Source organism: Protopterus annectens, chromosome 11.part0, assembly GCF_019279795.1.
Source record: "Protopterus annectens isolate FY-2018-M chromosome 11.part0, PAN1.0, whole genome shotgun sequence".
NCBI lineage: Eukaryota > Metazoa > Chordata > Ceratodontiformes > Protopteridae > Protopterus > Protopterus annectens.
In genome coordinates, this window is record NC_056745.1 from 11,073,591 (window position 1) to 11,095,262 (window position 21,672).

Sequence of the window (21,672 nt, forward strand, 5' to 3'; positions counted from 1 at the left end):
CCCAAAGACTCCCTATGCTGTGGAACAAAATCCCGGTATATGTGAGGCAGAGCACCTCGCTGGTCTTGTTCAAGAGAAATCTTGACCAATGGATGGGAGATCGCAGATATACTCCAGGGATTACCTCAGAGTCACTGCTAGACAGAGGCACAGCAAAATAATGGGCATAGTTCCCCATACAAAAGGGGTGGCGTAAGCCACAAAACTATGGGCTAGGCTTATAAATGCCCTCGGGCAGATAGCCTAGTATGAACCTATGAACCTATTGTTGTGAAATCGTAACATCTATACTTGACAAACATGTGACAGATGCAACAAACAGCAAAATCTCAGTCATGCAACATTAGTAATACAAATTAGCTAATCTGGAGTCCAAGCCAAATTCAGGGGAGTCTGCAAACTGACAGTGAGTTTCATTAATTTAGTAGAGAACACATCTGCAGACATTTATTGCTCTACACATACTTTGCAGCCTCACCACAAAAGACGGTCTTACTAAGTTTAATATTAAATTGGTCATCATCAATGCAGACGGAGTATAAAATGCCATATTTATCTTATGATTGCAAGGGTGCACACACTTTTTGGTGACAACAGTATTTTGCAAGCTATACAAGATTGGTTCACAGTAACTATGCTGCTATAAACCAGTCTGATACCTCAGTCTTAAAATCAGCACAACTGGCACCAGTTTAAAATGTGACAAACAACTGCATAATCCTACCTACTGCCACAAATTACAATATGATGTTCAGGCACTATGGTCTCACAATACACACCACTGACCACTAAATAATATCAGAAGGGTGACTAAGTTTATATGATAAATGCATACTGACGCCACCATGCCCAGTTTATTGCAATCCTACAAACAGTAATTGAAACTTAACATAGAACCACTACTCTACAGCAAGTAACTGATGCATTAAAGTACATTTCATGTGGCATGTATTATGGTAATATGAAAGGGGATTTACTTGACATTTGGACATTGAACAGCATTTATTATGAAATACTTGACATATACATGTGAACTACAAGATGGGATTGCATAATTATATAATTTACCAGTTTCTTAAAAGCCATGTACGTTTTCTTAAGTGGCAATATATAACACAAGGCTAAAACTGTTGGTTTACGCAACAGAATTGAAGCATGCATTCAAAGTATGGGTCACGTTGAACGACAGCGCCAGTGAAAACGTGGCAGAAATACATTGTGCAGTAAACCCAGGATGCCTAATGATAAAGGATGATAACCATTTTCATTTTAGAGCAAAAATTAAATGGAAGCATATAATATACGATGTAATGGTGTACGATTATGTAGTATGGTTAATAATAACAGAAAAATCATCTGGGTCATCAGAAAAGTTGTGGGATAAAGTTTAAAATGGAACTAGATTTAGCAGCTGCAAAATCTATGATTTCTCTGCAAAACTATACAAAATATTTTTTCACATACCCGTACATGAGGCATCTGTGCTAAACATGTATGTGAAGAAGAAGACACCTTGTGAAGGTAAAATTCATGTGGTTGTGGAGTACAGATAAATGGCATAGTCTGCTTGTTTGTGAGAAGAGAAGGCACTAGCTGTCAAGCAAGTTTTGCCAAGGAAATGGACATCATAATGGCCATGGAGTCAGAAAGTGAACTAAACAGTAAGGTTAGATCAAAGTGTCATGCAGCCAAGGTGATATATTATGTACAAAGAAATAAGATAGAGCTGGAGTCGAGAAGGCTGGAAAATGTTGGTGCCTGTCTAAAGCAGAGTAAAGTGAGTGGGCCAAGACCACATGATCTCCAGTTAGAAGAGGCATAATCATAGACGTTTAAAGACAGCAAGATAAGTATTAAAGAGGGAAACATTCAGTACTACATCTCTTGCCATGAATAAAAGACATATTAGCTTCCATAACAAGGGATAGCATTTCATATGTGTAACACACCACACGTTTATTTACACATGGAACTGGAGGAATCCTCCAAACTATTGCTAACCTTAGGATTATCTTATTATAATCATGTTGTTTTTGGAGAAGCATCTGTACCAGCTACTTGGCAGACAGAAAATGACTGTGCTCCAAGGAATTTAGAATATGCACTATTACCAAGACAATTTGCAATGGTGGTGGACAGGTTGACAGACGAGATCAGACAGGAGGCCCCATGGACAATGATGTTTGCAGATGACATTGTGATCTGTAGTAAGAGTTGGGGCTAGGTTGAGGAGACCCTGGAGAGGTGGAGATAGCTCTAGGGAGGAGACGAATGAAGGTCAGCAGGACTAAGATAGAATATGTGTGTGTGAATGAGAGGGAGGATAGAGGAATGGTGAGGATGCAGGGAGTAGAGTTGGTAAAGGTGGATGAGTTTAAGTACTTGGGATCAACAGTTCAGAGTAATGGTGAGTGTGGAAGAGAGGTGAAGAAGAGAGTACAGGCAGGGTGGAATGGGTGGAGAAGAATGTCAGGAGTGATTTGTGACAGACAGGTACCAGTAAGAGTGAAAGGGAAGTTCTACAAGAGGGTAGTGAGACCAGCTATGTTGTATGGGTTGGAGACAGTGGCACTGACAAAAAGGCAGGAGTCAGAGCTGGAAGTGGCAGAATTAAAGATGTTAAGATTTGCACTGGGTGTGACTAGGATGGACAGGATTAGGAATAAGTATATTACAGGGTCAGCTCAGGTTGGACGGTTTGGAGACAAAGCCAGAGAGGCAAGATTACATTGGTTTGGACATGTGCTGAGGAGGGATGCTGGTTATATTGGAAAAAAGATGCTAAGGATGGACCTGCCAGGTAACAGGAAAAGAGGAAGGCCTAAGATAAGGTTTATGGATGTGGTGAGAGAGGACATGCTGGTGTGACAGAGCAATATGCTGAGGACAGGAAGAAATGGAAACAGATGATCCGCTGTGGCGACCCCTAACGGGAACAGCTGACAGAGAAGAAGAAGACTACTACCAAGACAGTATCTTAATGACTGGTCAGAATGGAGGAAATCACCTGAATGTCCCCATGTTATCACAGATCTGCACTATTATCTCTCTGCTTAGCTATGACATGAATTTCCTTACCTACTGGCCCCATGCGCTTGTCATTCTCTGACATCATTTCCTGTGTAGTGCAGCTATGATCATCCTTATATACTGACACCATGTGCTCATTGTTCCTTGACATCACTTCCTGTGTAGTACAGATATGAACTCCCTCACTCACTGGCACCATGTTCTTGTACTTCATGTCTACAGTTTCACTTCTTGGGTAGTGCAAATCATCCTTACCTACTGATACCACGTGTTCGTAGTTCTGCTGCATCACCTCCCCGTGCAGTTCTTTTTCCTGATTACTCAACATCTTCCCTTCTTCCCTCGAAATATCAACAGCAACATCTTCAAAAGTTTCTGGGACCTGAAAGTACAAAGGATTTATGTAATGTTTCTTGATATTTCTAATTAGATGAATATGAAATTTTCCAAAAAGAACTTAAAAACATAATATTTATTGCCTAACCTGCATAAATGTTCTCTGTTTTGTCAGAAATATATTTATTTTCCTTACGCTATACAACAATCACACCTCATACAACTAACAAAAAAGATCCCAGTGTCTTTCTCAGGGTAAGAAAATGAAAGGGGGAGGCAGACTCATAAAACAGAAGTACTGTGCAGAAACACTAATGGGGCAGTGTTGTACCCATGTAAAAGGCAGACTACAAGTATCAATGGAGTAGGTGTGAAGCATTAACCAACACAACATGAAGTAATCTATGTTCAGCTCTCCAAATGTGCCCAAAATGTGCTATTCAGAACAATACCACCACAAAACAGAGCAAGACAATTATGGAAAGAGCCAGAGAGCCATGACAGTCATATAAGTTTACCCATCGTTTTTCCATGATGCTGTCTAGAATAATGTAGAAGCCTACCCTGTGGTACAACTGAGACCTTGTCAAAGGAAAAACAGGCATGCCAAGAAAAGTGTCAATCTAGCTGTATAGGTGGAAAAGGACAAATCAACAAATCAACAATGCATACTATTCTGCAAAATAAAACAACAAATGACCTAAAGACAATAAACATACATCCTCTTGCACAAGAAAAATGGAAGGTATGATGAATTAAATTTGGTTGACTTCTTTGAAACAGTCACCAAAGCCATGGACGAGGGGAAGATGGTGCAACTGCCTACCTTGACTTGACCAAAGCCTTTGACACTATTCCCCACTCGGGTATATTAGATAAACTTTCTCAACTAGGCATCAATCTATATGTTACCAGATGGGTACCTAAATGGCTCATTGATAGAACTCACTTAGTCAAAATAGGGGAAGCCACCTCAAGTAGTAGACCCATAACGAGCAGTGTACCCCAGGGATCGGTCTTGGGGCCTCTGTTATTTGGGATATACTTTTCTGAGGTCCAGGCCAAAACCAGTGGGCTATGGCTGATCAAGTTTGCAAATAACTGCAAGATGGGCGCTGTTGTCAATTCCCCTAGTGATGTGGACATCCTCTAACAGGGTCTTGGCCAAACAAATGACTGGTGACATAAACATGGCCTCACGCTAAATACCAAAAATGCATCATCACCCCCTTTGAGGAGAGTGACGTCCCCACATATTATCACATTAATAACAATGTCCTAAGCACGCAAACAGTCATGAGGGATTTGGGCACCCAGGTTGATAGCAACCTGACCTTTGACCACCATGTTGCTTCCGTTGTAAGGAAAGCTTTCTACATGGCTCACCTTATAAGTAAGGGTATCTCATTCAGGGACAAGGAGGTCATGACTTCCCTGTATTCTTCCCTTATAAGGCACATTATTGAGTACAATGCCTCATTCGGCATGTACCTCGCAAAGCACATTCAGCAGGGCCTCAAAAATCTACCATACACAGAAAGGCTAAAAGCCCTGTCCTTCTACTTAGTTTCATACACACTCCTCAGAGGTGACCTCTGGTTGGCATACAAGATGATCTCAGACCTTGCCTTGATGGGACTGCTGCACATACACAAGTCAAGTTCCACTCGAGTAACCCACATGAGTGGCCTCAACCTGGTCTGTGACATCAATAGGATTTGTTGGCAGGATAGATTTGTGTCCCAGAGACTCCCCATTCTGTGGAATAGACTCCCTCTCCATGTCAAGCAGAGTGCCTCTTTACCCCTATTTAAGCACAATCTGGATAACTGGATTAGAAACAGAAACTACATCCCTGGGATTCCACCTGTGTCCCTGCTGGACAGGGGCATCGGGTTAAGCATGGGCTAAACTCTTGGCTAGGCTTATCTATAGAAGTTGTTAGTAGTGCTAAATTACTCGGAGTAACCATTGATGAACACTTGAAATTTAATATTCATATTCAACTTAACATAAAGAAAACTCATCAGAAGCTCGGTATGCTTTATAGAAATGCAAACTTTCTTACTCCATCTTCAAGACAAACTCTCGCCACTACCTTCCTTCTCCCTTCTCTGCTGTATGGTGCTCCTCTTCTATCCAATCTCTCCTCTTCTATCTCCACAAAACTTGAAAGTTGCTACTACAAAATTGCCAAATTCGCTACTAACTCCGCTCATTCTACACACCACTGCATCTGCCTCCGTAGTCTTCAATGGCTAGAACTCCCTAATCAACTCAATTTCCTCCAACTTACTACTGCACACAAATTAATCTTTAAACCCACTGCTTGCCCAGCATTATCTAATACCTTAACCATATACACTCCTCCAAGGCCCCTAAGATCTAGCCACCAAAATCTTATTTCAGTTTACAAACCCAAAGCGACCCCTGGCCAACTCCTACTTTCCCATACTACAGCAAAAATGGAACTCGCTTCCTTCCCTTCTAAGAGCCACTACAAGCTATGAACACTTTAAATCTCTTCTTCATTCTCACCTTTTCCAAAATTGGAAATGTAATTGTATACTTCCTACCTAGATCTCTATTTATCCTAGTTCCATTCCACCCCCCTGGTTCCCCTTCTTCTGACTCTCTCCCTAGCTCCCCTCTCTTCTACATTATCTCCTCCTTTCTCCCTGAATAAACCCTTTATTTTTCTTCAAGTGCTATGCTTACTCTCTCCTTAAATCTTTTGACTTTTTTCTTTTTTTTTTTTTTCTCAAGGTGGTCTCCTGGACTCATCCATAATTTGAACATTTAGTATTCTGTTCTTTTTCTATCCTGTTCTTACTCCTCTCCTTTAATTTCTTTGCTTCTTATTCATTTCTCCCATGCATCCCTGCTCTTGCATTCAAACTCTTTCTATAATTTCCTTTCCTTTCCCACTTTACTAACATTCACAGTTTCACTAATATATCTTTTTCTTATGTTTTGTGCCCAATGCTCCTCTTTCTTGTTTGGAATTTGTTAAAGTATTATGCTATTAGAACAGAGTGTGTTTTTGTATGTATTAGTTTAGATCTTTTCTGCTGTGTTTTTGTGTGTAATGTATTATCGTGGAGCTTTTCTCCCCGGGCCTCCACTGAAAACGGGCTTTCGGGCCCAGTGGACTTCCCCGGTTATCAAACTGGAAATAAATAAATAAATAAATAAATAAATTTGCTATGATCCTATGATCCTATAATAAAACAGACAGCAAACATATGCATCCTGTGAAGATTACATACAAGAATGATAAGAAAATTGCACATTATGTAGGCAACATAACCAGCAATCACTGATGGTGAGGTGGTGAGCAGTGTGCTGCAGAGACTGTGCTGCGGTGAGCAGTGTGCAATCACAGATGGTGCTTTGGTGACCAGTCTGCAATCATAGATGGTGCTGTGGTTTGCAGTGTGCTGCACAGACAGTGCTGTGGTGAGCACTGTGTTGCACAGAAAACTCACTACCCCACTACAAACTGTGGAACACAATGTATGCATACATGCATGCTGTGGTGAACAATACAGATAGCAAAGTATCAAGTATGTCTGTCTGTCTGCCTATCCATCTATCGGTCTATTTGTCTCTCTGCCCGATTATCTATATATCTATTTATGTCTCTATTTATCCAGGTTTAATTGAGCAAAACTCATTTTCTGAGGTGGCCCAGAGAAAAAAGCTCCACAAACATGAGAAGAATACATAGACAACTGCAAACATATTATGAAACAGTGTATATAAAAATATATGTACATAAACTGTCCAGTAACATCAATGTGAAGCTATGCAGTCTATATACATATGAAATTACTTTAGCATCAAAAACAGAAGTAGAAACTGAGTTTATGTCGGTGTACTTTTTTAGTGTATATGAGTTAGATTATTTGAAGCATCATTCAATCTTTTAAAAACATGAAATTTAAGTAATGTCCTTGATTGCAAACTAAAATATAAAATGTTTTATCTTAGAAACAGTATGGCTGTGTATAAAATAATAAAATCTCTTGTGTAAACACTTGTCAGTAGAGCATCTTCACCACTGTAGCTCAAACCGAAAGTATAACTCTGCTTCATTCTGTTGTGTTGAGGATGACTTTATTAATCTAAAGTGACTTGTTTGCTTACACTGTCCCTAGGAATGTGTATATCTTAAAACAATTACTGTGGAAATCTAACAAAAGGACCAACTTCATAGTGCCACAATAACAGAAAGAAAGGGAGGGAGAGAGAAAATATAAATGTCCATACAAAGACATACAGAGGGATAACAGCCTTTAGGGAGAGACAAAGACATACAGAGGGATAACATCCTTTAAGGAGAGACAAAGACATACAGAGGGATAACAGCCTTTAAGGAGAGACAAAGACATACAGAGGGATAACAGCCTTTAAGGAGAGACAAAGAAATACAGAGGGATAACAGCTTTTAAGGAGAGTACCATTTCTATACGGGAAAATCCATAGCCAGGTCAGACATACAAGCATTTCTTTTAAAGAAGAAAACCTAAATATGATAAGAGCTAACAAAATGACCTTACTGTCTTTACCACAGCATGGTTTAGACAAATCTTTGTTAATATGTGCTTATTTCTGATTGACAATTTGCAATGGTGACCATTATCTTTAACTAAGTTAAGACACACAATTACGAAATTAAAGCACAGCATCATTTTTTTTCATTTTATGGTTTCATTAATACTGCAGACCAGTCAAAAGCATAAAGACACCATCCTGGAGGAGGAGGTGTTTTGTGCTGCACACATCCTGAGGTCAGCCAAAGAACCTATATCCGAAGAATTACTAAGGATATATTACAAACTAGAATGTTTTTATTCCATGAAGTATTTTATGCCCTAGGTTTGAGAGGCATTAAGTTTTGCAATACTTCTGTTTTAGTAGTAAAAACAGAAATCTGCTTAAGTAGAATAATCTGAGATATACAGATGGGTAAGTGGTATGTAAAATGACTCAAAAGGGCAAATTCATATGCATGTTGATAAAAGAATAGTGCATGAACAAAGGAATTACATGATTATATGTTAAGGTATTAACTGAAACTATTACTGAAGTGGTCAAGTGCACAATCTTCTGCTAATTTTTAGACTAATTTAGATTCACGTTATAAGAAGACTCTCAGATGACAACTTATCAGTATCACGTGCTATAAAGTAAAGTGGGCATAACGAATAATTGTAGCCAATTATGTCTGCCAAGCAGCTGACACCTGTCTATAAAAGAATAAGATAGTTAAAGGAAGACTCTTACATGTATCCATTGGTGAGAGTTGTCACCTTGCCGACTTATTGAAATGAACACATATTTTAAGACAGTCACAACCAATATTCCCACCTTCTGTATACAATCAGGGAACACTGTTGATACAGGAATGAAGAATACTGCAGTAAGATGGCATTTCATCAGTAGCACCTCTCTGAGTACACATATGGTCATTAAATAAACGCAAAATCAAATGATTTATAAATCACTGAGGAAACAGACCATAAACTAGTAACATTTAAATAACAAATGGAATTAAATACAAGAAAAATACAGATGATTCATTAAGAACCCACATTAAAAAGGCCCTATTTCCAGGAATACAGTATTTTGCTAATCATACACATTAGCAAGAACTCATCATTGGGTAAGAAATCACAGTAAACTACTGCAAAATGCAGATTAGCACTTGCCGTGGTACTAAGTGTGATGAATGCAGATCAGCACTTCCCGTGGTACTAAGTGTGATGAATGCAGATCAGCACTTCCCGTGATACTAAGTGTGATGAATGCAGATCAGCACTTCCCGTGGTACTAAGTGTGATGAATGCAGATCAGCACTTCCCGTGGTACTAAGTGTGATTTATGCAGATCAGCACTTCCCGTGATACTAAGTGTGATGAATGCAGATCAGCACTTCCCATGATACTAAGTGTGATGAATGCAGATCAGCACTTCCCGTGGTACTAAGTGTGATGAATGCAGATCAGCACTTCCTGTGGTACTACGTGTGATGGTCACATGGCATAAGCACAGGTACCCCTCCCCCATCAGTTATTCTCCTACACACACAAGCACACAGTAAAATATTCATACACACACACACACACACACACACACACACACACACACACACACACACACACACACACACACACATACACCACATACCCCATACATACCCCTGATGTTTACTTTTGCCCTGCTCAGGTGATTCACAGATTACAGTCAGTCCTTAATGCCACATTCACATCAGATCCTTCGGTAAATGCATAGTAAGACAAAAGCTGTTTGTGAGGTTGAGAGTTATACCTAATGTTTCCTGTGTCTCTCCCTCATACGCCACGACATGTTGCAGGCATTGCAAAATACTTGAGATCCTATACATAAACATATATCCTGCACTAACTCCAGTCAGTGCGGTAAGCTGATGCAAGGGTTTCTTGTGTCAAGGGTGCAAAGTTCAAATCCCTTTTCTCCCTATTTATTTTTTTATATGCACATTTTTAAAATAAATCCCTGGTTTTAAGTTGTAGTGCAAAGGACTACTGTCTTCAGTGGAAGGGTGCAGGGTTTGGAGGTGGTTTGGCACCTTTTATTGCATTCTACTTATATCTGGTGTCCAGTGGTTTTCTACATCATTTTTTCTAACATGTGCCTTTCAATATGCCACACAGAGTGTCCCTGGTGTCTAGTGTACCCTCTTATATTTACTGATTTGTCATGCAGGTATGAATATAGAGTTATTCCTGTTTCCCCATAACCATTACGTGGCAGTAGGACACAAATAATCCGTGGTGCCTAGTGCTCCACCAACCTGCAATACATGCCAAAGCTGCTCAGGCACGAGTTACAGAGTCTTCCCTGCTTCTAGTGTTTCTTCATACCCAGTGTAGAAAACTCTGTTCAATATTCTAGGGGCGTGTGGAACAGCAGCCACTCCAACACACACACACACACACACACACACACACACACACACACACACACACACACGCACACACACACACACACACCATGAATGCATCCTAAGTAAACCATGCTACATCATTCTCAGTGCATGCAAACATTACTTAAAACGTAACACACCCCGTGTATTATACATACTAACCCAGAGATCACACATTCCCTAGGGAAAGGGAATATCCACTTACCCAGGGACTGTCGTTCTTGCACACTTGTTGACTATCTGTATAGTTGACAAAATGCAGTCGATTAAACAGATGTTGACCAAACCAATGGAACCCCTTCTTCACACACACACACACAAAACATCTCCTCCCCACCTGATTGCATGCAAAGACACTCATCCCATTCACCCACACATACACATATATACACACTCAAACATACATATATAGATCTTCAGCATCTGTCCTATGTGGATCGTCTGAAATTACTGTCACTTTATTCTGTTTCATACAGCCTACTCAGAGGCGATTTCTGCCTTGCATATAAGACTATCTCTGACCCTGCTTTATTGGAAATGCTGCATATCCGCAAGTCAAATGGTACATGAGTTACTCACTTTAAAGACGTTAACCTGCTTTGTGACATTAATGGAACCTGCTGGAGGGACAGATTTATCTCCCAGAAGTTATCACACCTTTGAAACAGACTCCCATTTCATGTCAAACAGAGCACCTCTTTGTCCCTCTTCAAACACAAACTGGACGATTGAATGGGTAACTGTAAATTCACCCCAGGGGTTCCACCTGTGTCCTTCTTGGACACGGACAATAGGTGCTGATCATGGAAATAAGGGTAGAACTCGTCTAGGCTTGTAAGGGCCCTATGGCCATTAGCCCAGTAACTTCCTATGAGATATAGATTACTCCTACCATTAACCTACTGTGATCACACAATAAGATGTCAGCAAGAAGCCAGTTATCAATAACTGACAGACCACTAATGACCAGGCTTGACTATATGTTCTTCCTAAGACAATGACCAGCTACTCCATCATGACAGCAGACACAGCACTTCGGCACTAAAGTTAATTTCAGTACAAAATGTTGACCTAAAGGTTTGGTCACCTACTGAGACCAGAGTTCAAGAGAGACAGAATAGTCTTGAAGGAGACAAACTGTGTCTGTGCAAAAATTATTCAGGATGTGAATAAACTTTGAAACTCAAAATAAGTTGTTTAAGGTTGTTTAAAGCCCACATGCCTTTAGCAGCAGTTTGGATTACTATGTGAAGTCAGGCCATGATACAGATGATACATGATATCATGATACATGATACAGAATCACTGATGCTATTAGGCTTGGATTCTGATTTATATTTGGCTTAGATATTTAGATTTAAAGCACAACTAAAGGCATCTGCTCCTAGCAGTTTCCAGTAGCCTCACTCTTATTTTGAAATGATAACATAACAAGAAAGTAGTGTAGTATCACTGTTGGTTTACAAACTGTCAAAGGACCGATCACAATATGCTAACTTATTTCACAGCTGGAAATGTGAATCTTGCTGCAAGGCCCTTCAAATTATTATAGTGTCTTTACAAGGTTCCCCTTCATAATATCGAATTACTGAATGCTCGAAAGTCAGTAACTCAAAATTATAAAGTCGAACAACAAAAATCCCGAAACCCACAAGCACGAAAACACAAAACCCCGAACATACAGAACACATACACCACACAACACAACACGCACACCATACAACCCACATAACATAAACTACAAGCCCTACACTACATGTACGCAGGGGGGCAAACCCCCCACCTTATATATTCTAACTCCGAGATCGCACTAATACAAAAAAAAAAAAAAAAAAAACACCACACATAAATTTTAAACTCCCTCGTACACACACAAACACATCACACATACACAGATAAATCCAACACTTACACTCATACTCCCACCTCCCTACCCTAACCCACACGCACAACTTACAAAACACACACATACACTCACTTACCTTCACTTCCGTGGAACATCCCGACTCACACACTTCCCGTCCCGTAGCTGACATGCATAAGCGCGAATTCGAGATATTTGAATTCACGCTTATGCAGATTCGCGCTTCTGCATTTTCGACTTTACAGTCTCGAGTTACTGAATTTCGAGCTTTCAGTAATTCGGGATTGTGAAGGGGAACCCTTTACGACACTAAGATTTAGGTGAAAGGTAACAAGCATAATACACTGGTCATTGGGCGAGATACTGGCCCCGACTGGATGCCCTGCATCTGGAAGCATAGTCGGAGTTTAACTACTTAGGCTCTAAGGTTCATAGCCATGTACTAGGCTAATAGCCACTGGGGCCATTATAAGCACAACAATACAACCCAAATGTATCCCACGAGTTATTGTGGATTAGAGGTTATTTTAAGGGTTGTAGGTTAGTTAAGGCATTAATTAATGGCTTCCTCTGTCCTTCAGAGACATAGCTGTCAAACCAGGGTAAATTTCAAATTTCTCCTCCACTGGCCCAGGTTGTGCTTGAATACTGTTATGAAAAGGTACTGTTTCACATGAATAAGAAACCTATTCCAGAAAACTGTGATTCTCTGAGATACAAATCTTTCCCTATTTAAGTCATAAGCAAAGTTTAAATCCTTAGATCTAGTAGACTAGTAGTTCTGATGCTGTTCATTTTGCAGATATGCAAACGGTCCATTAGAGCTGGATAGAAGGATGCCCTGCATGCCAGGCATAAATCACCTCTAAACAGTCTGTAGGAAACAGAGTCCAGAGATAGGAGCACTTGTGGACATTCCAATCATTTCCTGTGCCTCTTCAGGTATATACTGAAAGGGTCGTCATACTCGATGGGTCTAATGAGGTCCGAGTACAAAGGTTCAATGACTTCTCTGGACTTAAGATGCCATGTCCTTGCTTATAACCCAAGTGATACAGAACGATTCTTTTACTATTTTAGACACCTGTTGGTTGAAAGCCAGGTTACTATCTGCATGCATGTCCAAACCCCTGCCAGCTGTTTATTAATTAGACAGTTTCCAGTAGTTCACTTTCCAGTCAGCTGATCAGGTCTTGTGGGCGTAGTAACTAGCAAAGAGTGAATACACTAAGCAGAGTTAAATTCCCCAATGTGGGGGTGATTAAGCAGGGGAATTAAGATACCCTTTATAGCAGACTGTGGGGTAAAAGGCGGCAGACACACAAGGACAATTCTGAGCTTGTGGGTAAGAACCATGCAACATTCATTGAGGCCATGTCTGCCAGGGGAAGATGAACCTGTAACATGTTTAGTGCTATTCTTGACAAGCAGTAAACATCCAGCCATAGCTCTGCTGCCAGGCTTTTGATTTTGTTAGAAATCACTGGTCCAATTAATAGGGATGATATTGGGGTATCTCTTCCCAACTTCAGACAGTCCATTTTCTTCCTCTCAACACTGCAGAGGTGTGTTCCCTTTACCACATCACATTTTGGGGAGTTTCCCACTTTACTGTTTAATTTACTCCCCTGTCAGCATGAGAAATCATTAGCAAACTCAGTTAACTCCCTAAATCACTAATAAGTGGAATATTTTGATTTGCATGTTACTGGGGCTGGTCGTGTGAGCAGCAGTGAATGCAGGTCTTTGAGCAGGCAAAGATCAGTCTCTCTCATGTATTTTGAAAATACAAGACTACCGACAAGGAAGAAATGGAAAGGAACACATCACTCGACGCACTTCACTTTCTGTCTCATCCTATCCTCTTCTTAGTTTCCTATTTTTTTCTCATAGGCAGACAAAAGCACAAAAACATCATCTCTTCAGTGAAATAAAGTATAAATCTCAAATTCTGAGCAGTAAGTAACCGTCGCGGTGTGCCATTTAGCAAATTACAATGCATTGCAGTAGTATTCGAAAATGATAGGAGATGGTGAGAAGTAGAATGCTGTTTTACATGGTTACTGAGTTTCTCATCTCTGCATACTGTGCAGCATTTTTAGCATGAATTCTGCCAAGGATAAAATGACATTTTACATGTTTTTTACAGAAAAACAAGCCATTTGTTTCTTAGACTAGCATCTGCACACTTTGCTCATTATGTTTTTGTCGTCATGCCAACTGAACATCAAGCCTCGCCCAATCAGACTTGAGCTCATCTTTTCTTCCATACTGGGTATCCCCTGCAAGAGGGTGACAGTCACTCAGAGGGGCCATAATCCAGGTAGCCACAGGGTTGTCTTGTGTCCTTGACAGCATCCTGGCAAAGAGGGTGTAAATGCTAGATCCTAACCCCTCTGCTGGGTGGACAACATGCAACCCACATCCTGAGGGCCACTATGATTTGCCCATGTGATGCCACACTCCTCTGCTCCTGTGACGAAATCCATTGCATACATAGCTTGCTGGCCAAATGCCCATGTCACGGCCTCTCTTTATGTTGCAAACCATATGCCAAGAGACTGTGGCATCGGATGGTCACAGTCTGTCCCTTACTCTGGACGGACATTCCCATTTTCCTCATACTAGCCTGAACAGATGCACAAGTGACTAACTGAACCTGGGCCAAGAGGGTTGCAATCAAGGTTTTACCCCACTACATCAATACAGCTGCCCCATCTTTCAGACACTTTTCAACAGCACTTGACAGTCACATTTGTCATATTAAATGAAGACTATAGGTATGGCTATGTCACTGTCATGCTCTGATTTTCACCCCATATCATAAATGACCCTCTGAGTTTCCTTAAACAGAAAGTTTTTACTGATAGTGCTTCTTTTCAGATATGATTATGTGTGAAAAAAGTAGTGTCTGAAAATCTAGTGAGGAGGTAATCATAAGGCACTTCTAAATAAAGTAGTCATGGTTAGTTTGGTGGGAAAATTATTACTTTCATCACTTTGTATGTCTCTCTGTAGTGCTGTTTGCCATTCCGCATGTGCACAGCCATTATAAATGTTTTATCTTTATACATTTAGCAAGTATAACATTCTGATTTCTAGATATGTGGCAATGCGTGCATGAAAATTCCTCTTGTCAGTTAGCAAAAAAGGAAGGAAGCCGATCTGGTGGTCCTCTGTCATAAACAAACTCTACAAAAGAAAGAAACTGTTGCAAAAAAGAGTAAAATCCCATGACTGGAGGAACGCCCTGGTCAACCTCAGTAACAAGCTGAGATCCCTCAGAAAATCCTCCAAAGCTAGTTACGAAAACAAAATTACCACTGACTCTAAAAGACAACCACAAAGCATTCTATAGCTATGTCAAGAATCTCAATGGCAACACTCAGATCTGCTCTGAGTTACAGCACAATGGCACTAAATATACAGAACCAACTGATACTGCCAACATCCTGGCAGATAGGTTCAGTGCTAACTTTACCTCCCTCTCACCCCCTAGAGGCCCCATCTCTACACCGGAAGAATGCAAAGTTCCTGTAATCACAGTTGCACAGGTAAAAAACATACTCTCCAAAGCCAAGAACACAGCATGGGATCTGACAATATCCCAGGCTGCATTCTACACGAACTACAGAATGAACTGGCATTCTATCTAACTACCATGTTCAGTCATAGCCTCACCTCAGGCTTTGTGCCCACTGAATGGCACACCACGACGGTTATCACACTCCACAAAGGGGGAGCCACGACGGACCCCGGGAACGACTGCTCCATTAGCCTGACGAGCCTGGTCTGCAAGGCCATGGAACATATCATCATGGAACTCATAAACAAAGACATTGGTAATCTCCAAACTCTGGACCCTACCCAGTTCGTACTTGTAAAAGGCAGATCATGTCTCCTAAAACTGACTGACTTCTTTGAAGCAGTCACCAAAGCCATAGATGAGGGTAAGGTGGTTCACACAACTTATCTAGATCTCACCAAGGCTTTCGACACCATCCCCCACTCTGGAATTATAGATAAGCTCTCTAAACTAGGTATAAATCCCTATGTCACAAGATGGGTTGCCAACTGGCTCACGGACAGAAAAGTAGCAGACTCCAAATCGACTTCAGACCAGTGACAAGTGGAGTACCACAGGGTTCAGTCGTGGGTCCTCTCCTGTTTGGTATCTACTTCTCTGAAGTATAGGCTAACACAGAAGGTCTTTGGCTAACAAAGTTTGCAGATGACTGCAAACTAGGAGCCATAATCAAAACTCCTAATGATGTGGACATACTACAAAAGAGCCTCACTGAGACAGATGCCTGGTGTCAAAGCCATGGCCTGAAGCTCAATGCCAAAAAGTGTATTGTCATCCCCTTTGGTAAAAATTCTGTACCCATGAACTACCACATAGCTGGTAGTCTACTTAATGCCAAAAATGTGATAAGAGACCTTGGGACACAGGTGGACAGTAGTCTCTCCTTTGATAATCACATCACCACATTGGTCAGGAAATCCTTCGACGTGGCTCACCTCATCACAAAAGGTTTCTCATCCAGAAAAAAAGAGGTCATTGTTCCCCTCTACTCATCATTCATTAGACCCATTATAGAGTACAATGCCCCTTTTGGTATGTACCTCACAAGACATCTACAACAAGTGGAAAGGCCACAGAAATACCTCACAAAGAGGACTACTGGCCTCAAACAGATGCCCTACGCAGACCGTCTCAAAAAACTCCAGTTTTACTCCGTCGCATATCGCCTACTCAGAGGCGATCTCTGCCTAACATACAAAGCTATGTCAAACCCATAGCTGTTGGACATGCTCCACTAAAGAAATCCCAATCCCTCCAAGCTACACGCTCTAGGGACCTAAACCTTGTCACCACAATAAACAGAACATGCTGGAGGGATAGATTCCTGTCCCAGAGACTTCCCATACTCTGGAACAGACTACCTATCTATGTCAAACAAAGCTCCTCATTAGCACTCTTCAAGAAAAATCTTGATGATTGGATGGGAGATAGGAAATTCACCCCGGGGATCACTTCTGTGGCTCTGCTTCGACAAGGGCACAGGAAAATAATTTTCTTGGGTGGCGAAAGCCATGGTACATTTTTGGCTAGGCTTATATAGGCCCTAGGGCCAATAGCCTAGTACCCTCTTATGAACCTATGAGCATGTGGCAACAAACCGCAAGCATGCATCTGTTTCTATGTATCAAGTGTACATAGAGTAAAAGTGCAGTTTCATAGGTTCATAGGTTAGTACTAAGCTAACTGCCCTTGTGAGCCATTTTAAGCCTAGCCAATTATCCCTTGTGAGACTCAAACCCTGCACCTTGTGTTTGTAAGGCAAACACCTTAACCATTAGGCCACCCTCCCTTCATTTTTTGGGAGTTTCTCAGGTGGGTCTATACTATTTCATCATACATCCACACTGTCGAATGGTGTTTCATCCACAATGCAGTCCATTGACCCCTGCCAACTAATTATATATATATCAACTCCACGATCACACTACAGTGGGTGAAAAGGGCAAATTTCCAAATTCCTACTGTAAGAGCTGTTAGAACGGTTCGACAAACTATTTCAGTCCTTAATATTATGTATTTATGTAGCTTAATACTGGAGCTTTTCTCCCTGGGTGTCCCCTGAAAATGGGCTATATGTCCAGTTGGTCACTACCCGGTAATCGAATGTAATAAATAAATAAACAAATAAATAAACAAATAAAAAATAAACTGCTCTGTCATTAAGAATGCCATTCGACAATGTGGCTGTGATAGATTCATAGTAGGTTACTAGTCTAAGAGCTCTAGGGCCTTTACAAGCCTAGTCATGTAATACCTTTGTTCCCTAGTTGACCACAGTTAAATGGTCATTGTTAACAGAGTGAATCTATGATCAGCACCGACTGCCCCTGTCCACAGGTACCACCACCAGGGTGAATTTATGGTCTCCCATCTGTCAAGGTTACATTTAAACAGTGGCATTGAGGAGCTCTGCTTCCTGTGAAATGGGAGTTTATTCCAGAGGAGCAGCAATCTCTCAGAGACATATCTGTCAATACAACATGTTCTATTAATGTCACAAGCTAGGTTGAAATCCCTGAAGCGAGTGACTTCTGTCCCACTCAATTTGCAGACATGCAGCATTTTCATTAGGGCAGGGTCAAAGATTGCTCTGCAAGCCAGGCACCGGTCACCGCTCAGCAGCCTACAGGATACAGAGTACAGAGACAGGGCCTTCAGTCTTTCCAAGTAAGTCATGTTCTGGAGGCTGTGAATTTTCTTGATTAGAAACCTCTGTGGTCTCTCCAGTTGCTGCAGGTGTCTGGTGAGGTACATGCAAAAGGGAGCATTGCGCTCAATTAGTGGTCTGATGAGGGTCGAGTATAGAGAAGTTATAACATCCTTAGTCTTGGATGCAAGGCCCTTACTTATGAGATGTACAACATAGAAGGCTATCCTTACCACTGTGGACACATCAACCTGGGTTCTCAAGTTTGTTACCACAGTGTTTGTAGGAAATTCACCCCAGGGATCATGTCAGTCGCCCTGCTAGAGAGGGGTCCAGGGAATAAAATAGTGTGGGAAGAGATAGCCAGGGAATTGTTATGGCTAGGCTTGTATAGGCCCTAGGGCCGATAGCCTAGTACCAACCTATGAACCTATAAGGGGGGGTGCCGTCTATGACGCACTTTGCAGGGACTACTTCTTTGCCAATGGGAATAACGATACACGTTTTGCATTTAATTTTAGTCCATGGCTCTGGCACCAATCATTTGTCTGTGTTAGCACCTTTTGTAATATGTTAATATGGTGGACTCAACGATTGCACCTAGTTTGCAGACATCTGCAAACTTGGTAAGCCACAGGCCATCTACTGACTTCCGATAATGTAACACAGACCATTTGCAGGCTTACACTGTAAGCAGGATACATTGCATGAAAATGTTTATATGTTCAGTTCTACAAAATGACCTTCTGAGTATGTATATAGCCATTGTTTCTACTTATGTGTACTCTGGACAGACACTGAATTTGTCTGCATATGTACACGAGTATAAATTTTCTTTTCTCAACCACGTAATGGTAGTTGGCAAATATATACCACAGCATTAATTATGAAGCGTTTCTGTAGATCTGGTTTACAACCGAACATACTAACTTTAGTAAGCCAGAGATGCTGTTTTATCAGAAACAGAAGACAAGCAGCTACTTCTTTTCAAGCAAATATTGCCTTGTACTTCAGTGTTTCCTTTTTTTTTTCAGTTTTAGCAGTTGAACTTTCTGATGTCTCACTCTGTGGAAATACAGAGCTTTGCGACACTCCTTCCAAAGAAAGAAATTTCTATTTACTATTGTTTAGACAGAAAATGATTAATACAAGATTTTGGAAGAGAGAAAATGTCGGATGACAAAAAGGTTGTTCGCCTGTATGGAGAAGACATTGCAACTCAAATGAGTAAAGCACTGCACAGCAATAGGTGAACACACATTTAATACATTTGTTACCCTAATATTCTGTCTTACCCACGTCCTACCTCTTCAGGTGTGATACTGAACCTTTTCAATTTTATGATTGTTACTGCAGATGCTGTTACAATGGCACACTTATATCCCCAGATGTTCACACCATACTCCTAGGGGTCACAGTCGACAATACCCTAAAATATGATACACATGTTAATCAAACCATCAAAACCGTCAACAAAAAACTGGGCTCCCCCCGCACGATCAAACCTTTCCTCACTCCATTTGCAAGAACTTCTATCGCTCGATCCCACTTACTGTCTCCCCTTCTGTATGCCCCCCCCTTTCACTAACGTGAATAAAACCACTCTTAGCAAACTTACAAGCTGTTACAATCATGTTGCTAGATTTTCTACAGGTACAACCTTCAGGACCCACCACTGTATCAACTTAACTCAACTAGGTTGGCTTGAATGGACTAGTCTTCTCCAATACAACCAACTTATAATAGCCCACAAAGTTCTAAACCACCCCGATAAGACACCAGCACTAAACAAGATCATTAATCCCTACAGCAACCTGAGGTTACTGCGTTCTGCTGATAAACTGTTGGTTCAAACAACCAAAAGCATAAATGTAGCTGGTGACTCTCTATTTGCCAACTCTGTAGACAAAACTTTGAACTCTCGACCTGCTGAACTTACTGTCCAGCCCTCTCTAACCCAGTTCAAAAAAGCCTCAAACTACACTTTCAAATGCACTGGCAATGTCCCTGTTCAAAACATGACTAACACCCAGCCCCTGGTATTGGATATCTTGCCTAATTAAATCTGTCATTTGACTCTAAAATGTATATGACTGTGCTTTGTGGCATATCTAGAGCTCATTAAGGGATAAAGTCCTTATCTGTGTGAAACCATGTGTGAAACTCTCAGCTGCCTACCATGTTCTATAAATGTTTGTAACCTTACTGAAGACTGGAAACTATGTTAATTCGTAAATGTTACTAATGTAATGTAATCTACTAACTTGGAGCTTTTCTCCCTGGGCCTCCGCTGAAGATGGACATATATCCAGTCGGACCATCCCGGTAAACAAATGTAAAATAAATAAATAAATGATTTCCAGAGATAAACAGACTGTTGTAGATAAAGTTTTTTAAATAATAAACACAGGTTTGTCACTAAATCCTTTAGAATCTCTAATCCCTTGCTCCATATGTATGTCAGTATCTCACTAGCATGCTGTTTTATACTACAGGTCGTTGGGTGCAGTTTTCAAAAATTCCTCTCCAGATCATCAGATGCCATTTTCATAAATTCCTTTGCTTATTGATGAAGGATAGCGGTCTTCTCATAGGCTCTTAACCTGAAACAATGAGTTGCATGCCTCTGTCTTTTTAACAGATCAGTTTTTGGGTTTATCATGACATCTTGTGAACAAACATTTTTAGAAGATTACTCTAATAAATTAACATAAAATTGAAATGTTTGTCAAAACTCCAGTGATGACGGGTAGATCACATACATGGATTAAAAGGCTGGAAGAAAGCTCTAATATGCATCAAAGAACAGCCAAAGATAAAATGTCCTTATAGGACCCCGCAAGACACACAGCAACAAAACCTGTTCACCATGCTCCTCTGTTCCCCTGGAAAATCTACAGAGTACTGAGTGATGACATGAGAATACTGTGCACTTCCCCCTCTCGTGATGAATAGAAGAGCGTTCTTTTACAGTTTCATAGAAAAAAGTCATGGGAGTTAACACAAGTGGCAGCCTTCCCCCACCTGCCCACACCCCCTGCCCCTGCACACATGCAAACAGTGCCTGCAGTTTGGTGCAGTGCAACAGTAATCATTTTTTAATTTTTCTATTTTCACTTAAACAGTAGTGGGTGGTTGAAGGAGTGGTATCCCCTTTGCTGGCAAACACCGGCAACAGATCTGTTTACATTAAAATTAAATCACTGTTTTGCTCGGTTGCACCTACTACCTTAGCACCA

General features: G+C 40.9%; 1 protein-coding gene across 1 annotated transcript in view; it reads right to left on the reverse strand.

Annotated features, from left to right (window-relative positions):
* The window catches only part of LOC122815120, a 75,150-nt gene that overhangs the window by 42,516 nt on the left and 10,962 nt on the right, over positions 1-21,672 (reverse strand). The window contains exon 2 of the mRNA XM_044087371.1: positions 3,286-3,412. Within this exon, the coding sequence (XP_043943306.1) occupies positions 3,286-3,412 (127 nt within the window). The remainder of the gene's footprint in view (positions 1-3,285; positions 3,413-21,672) is intronic.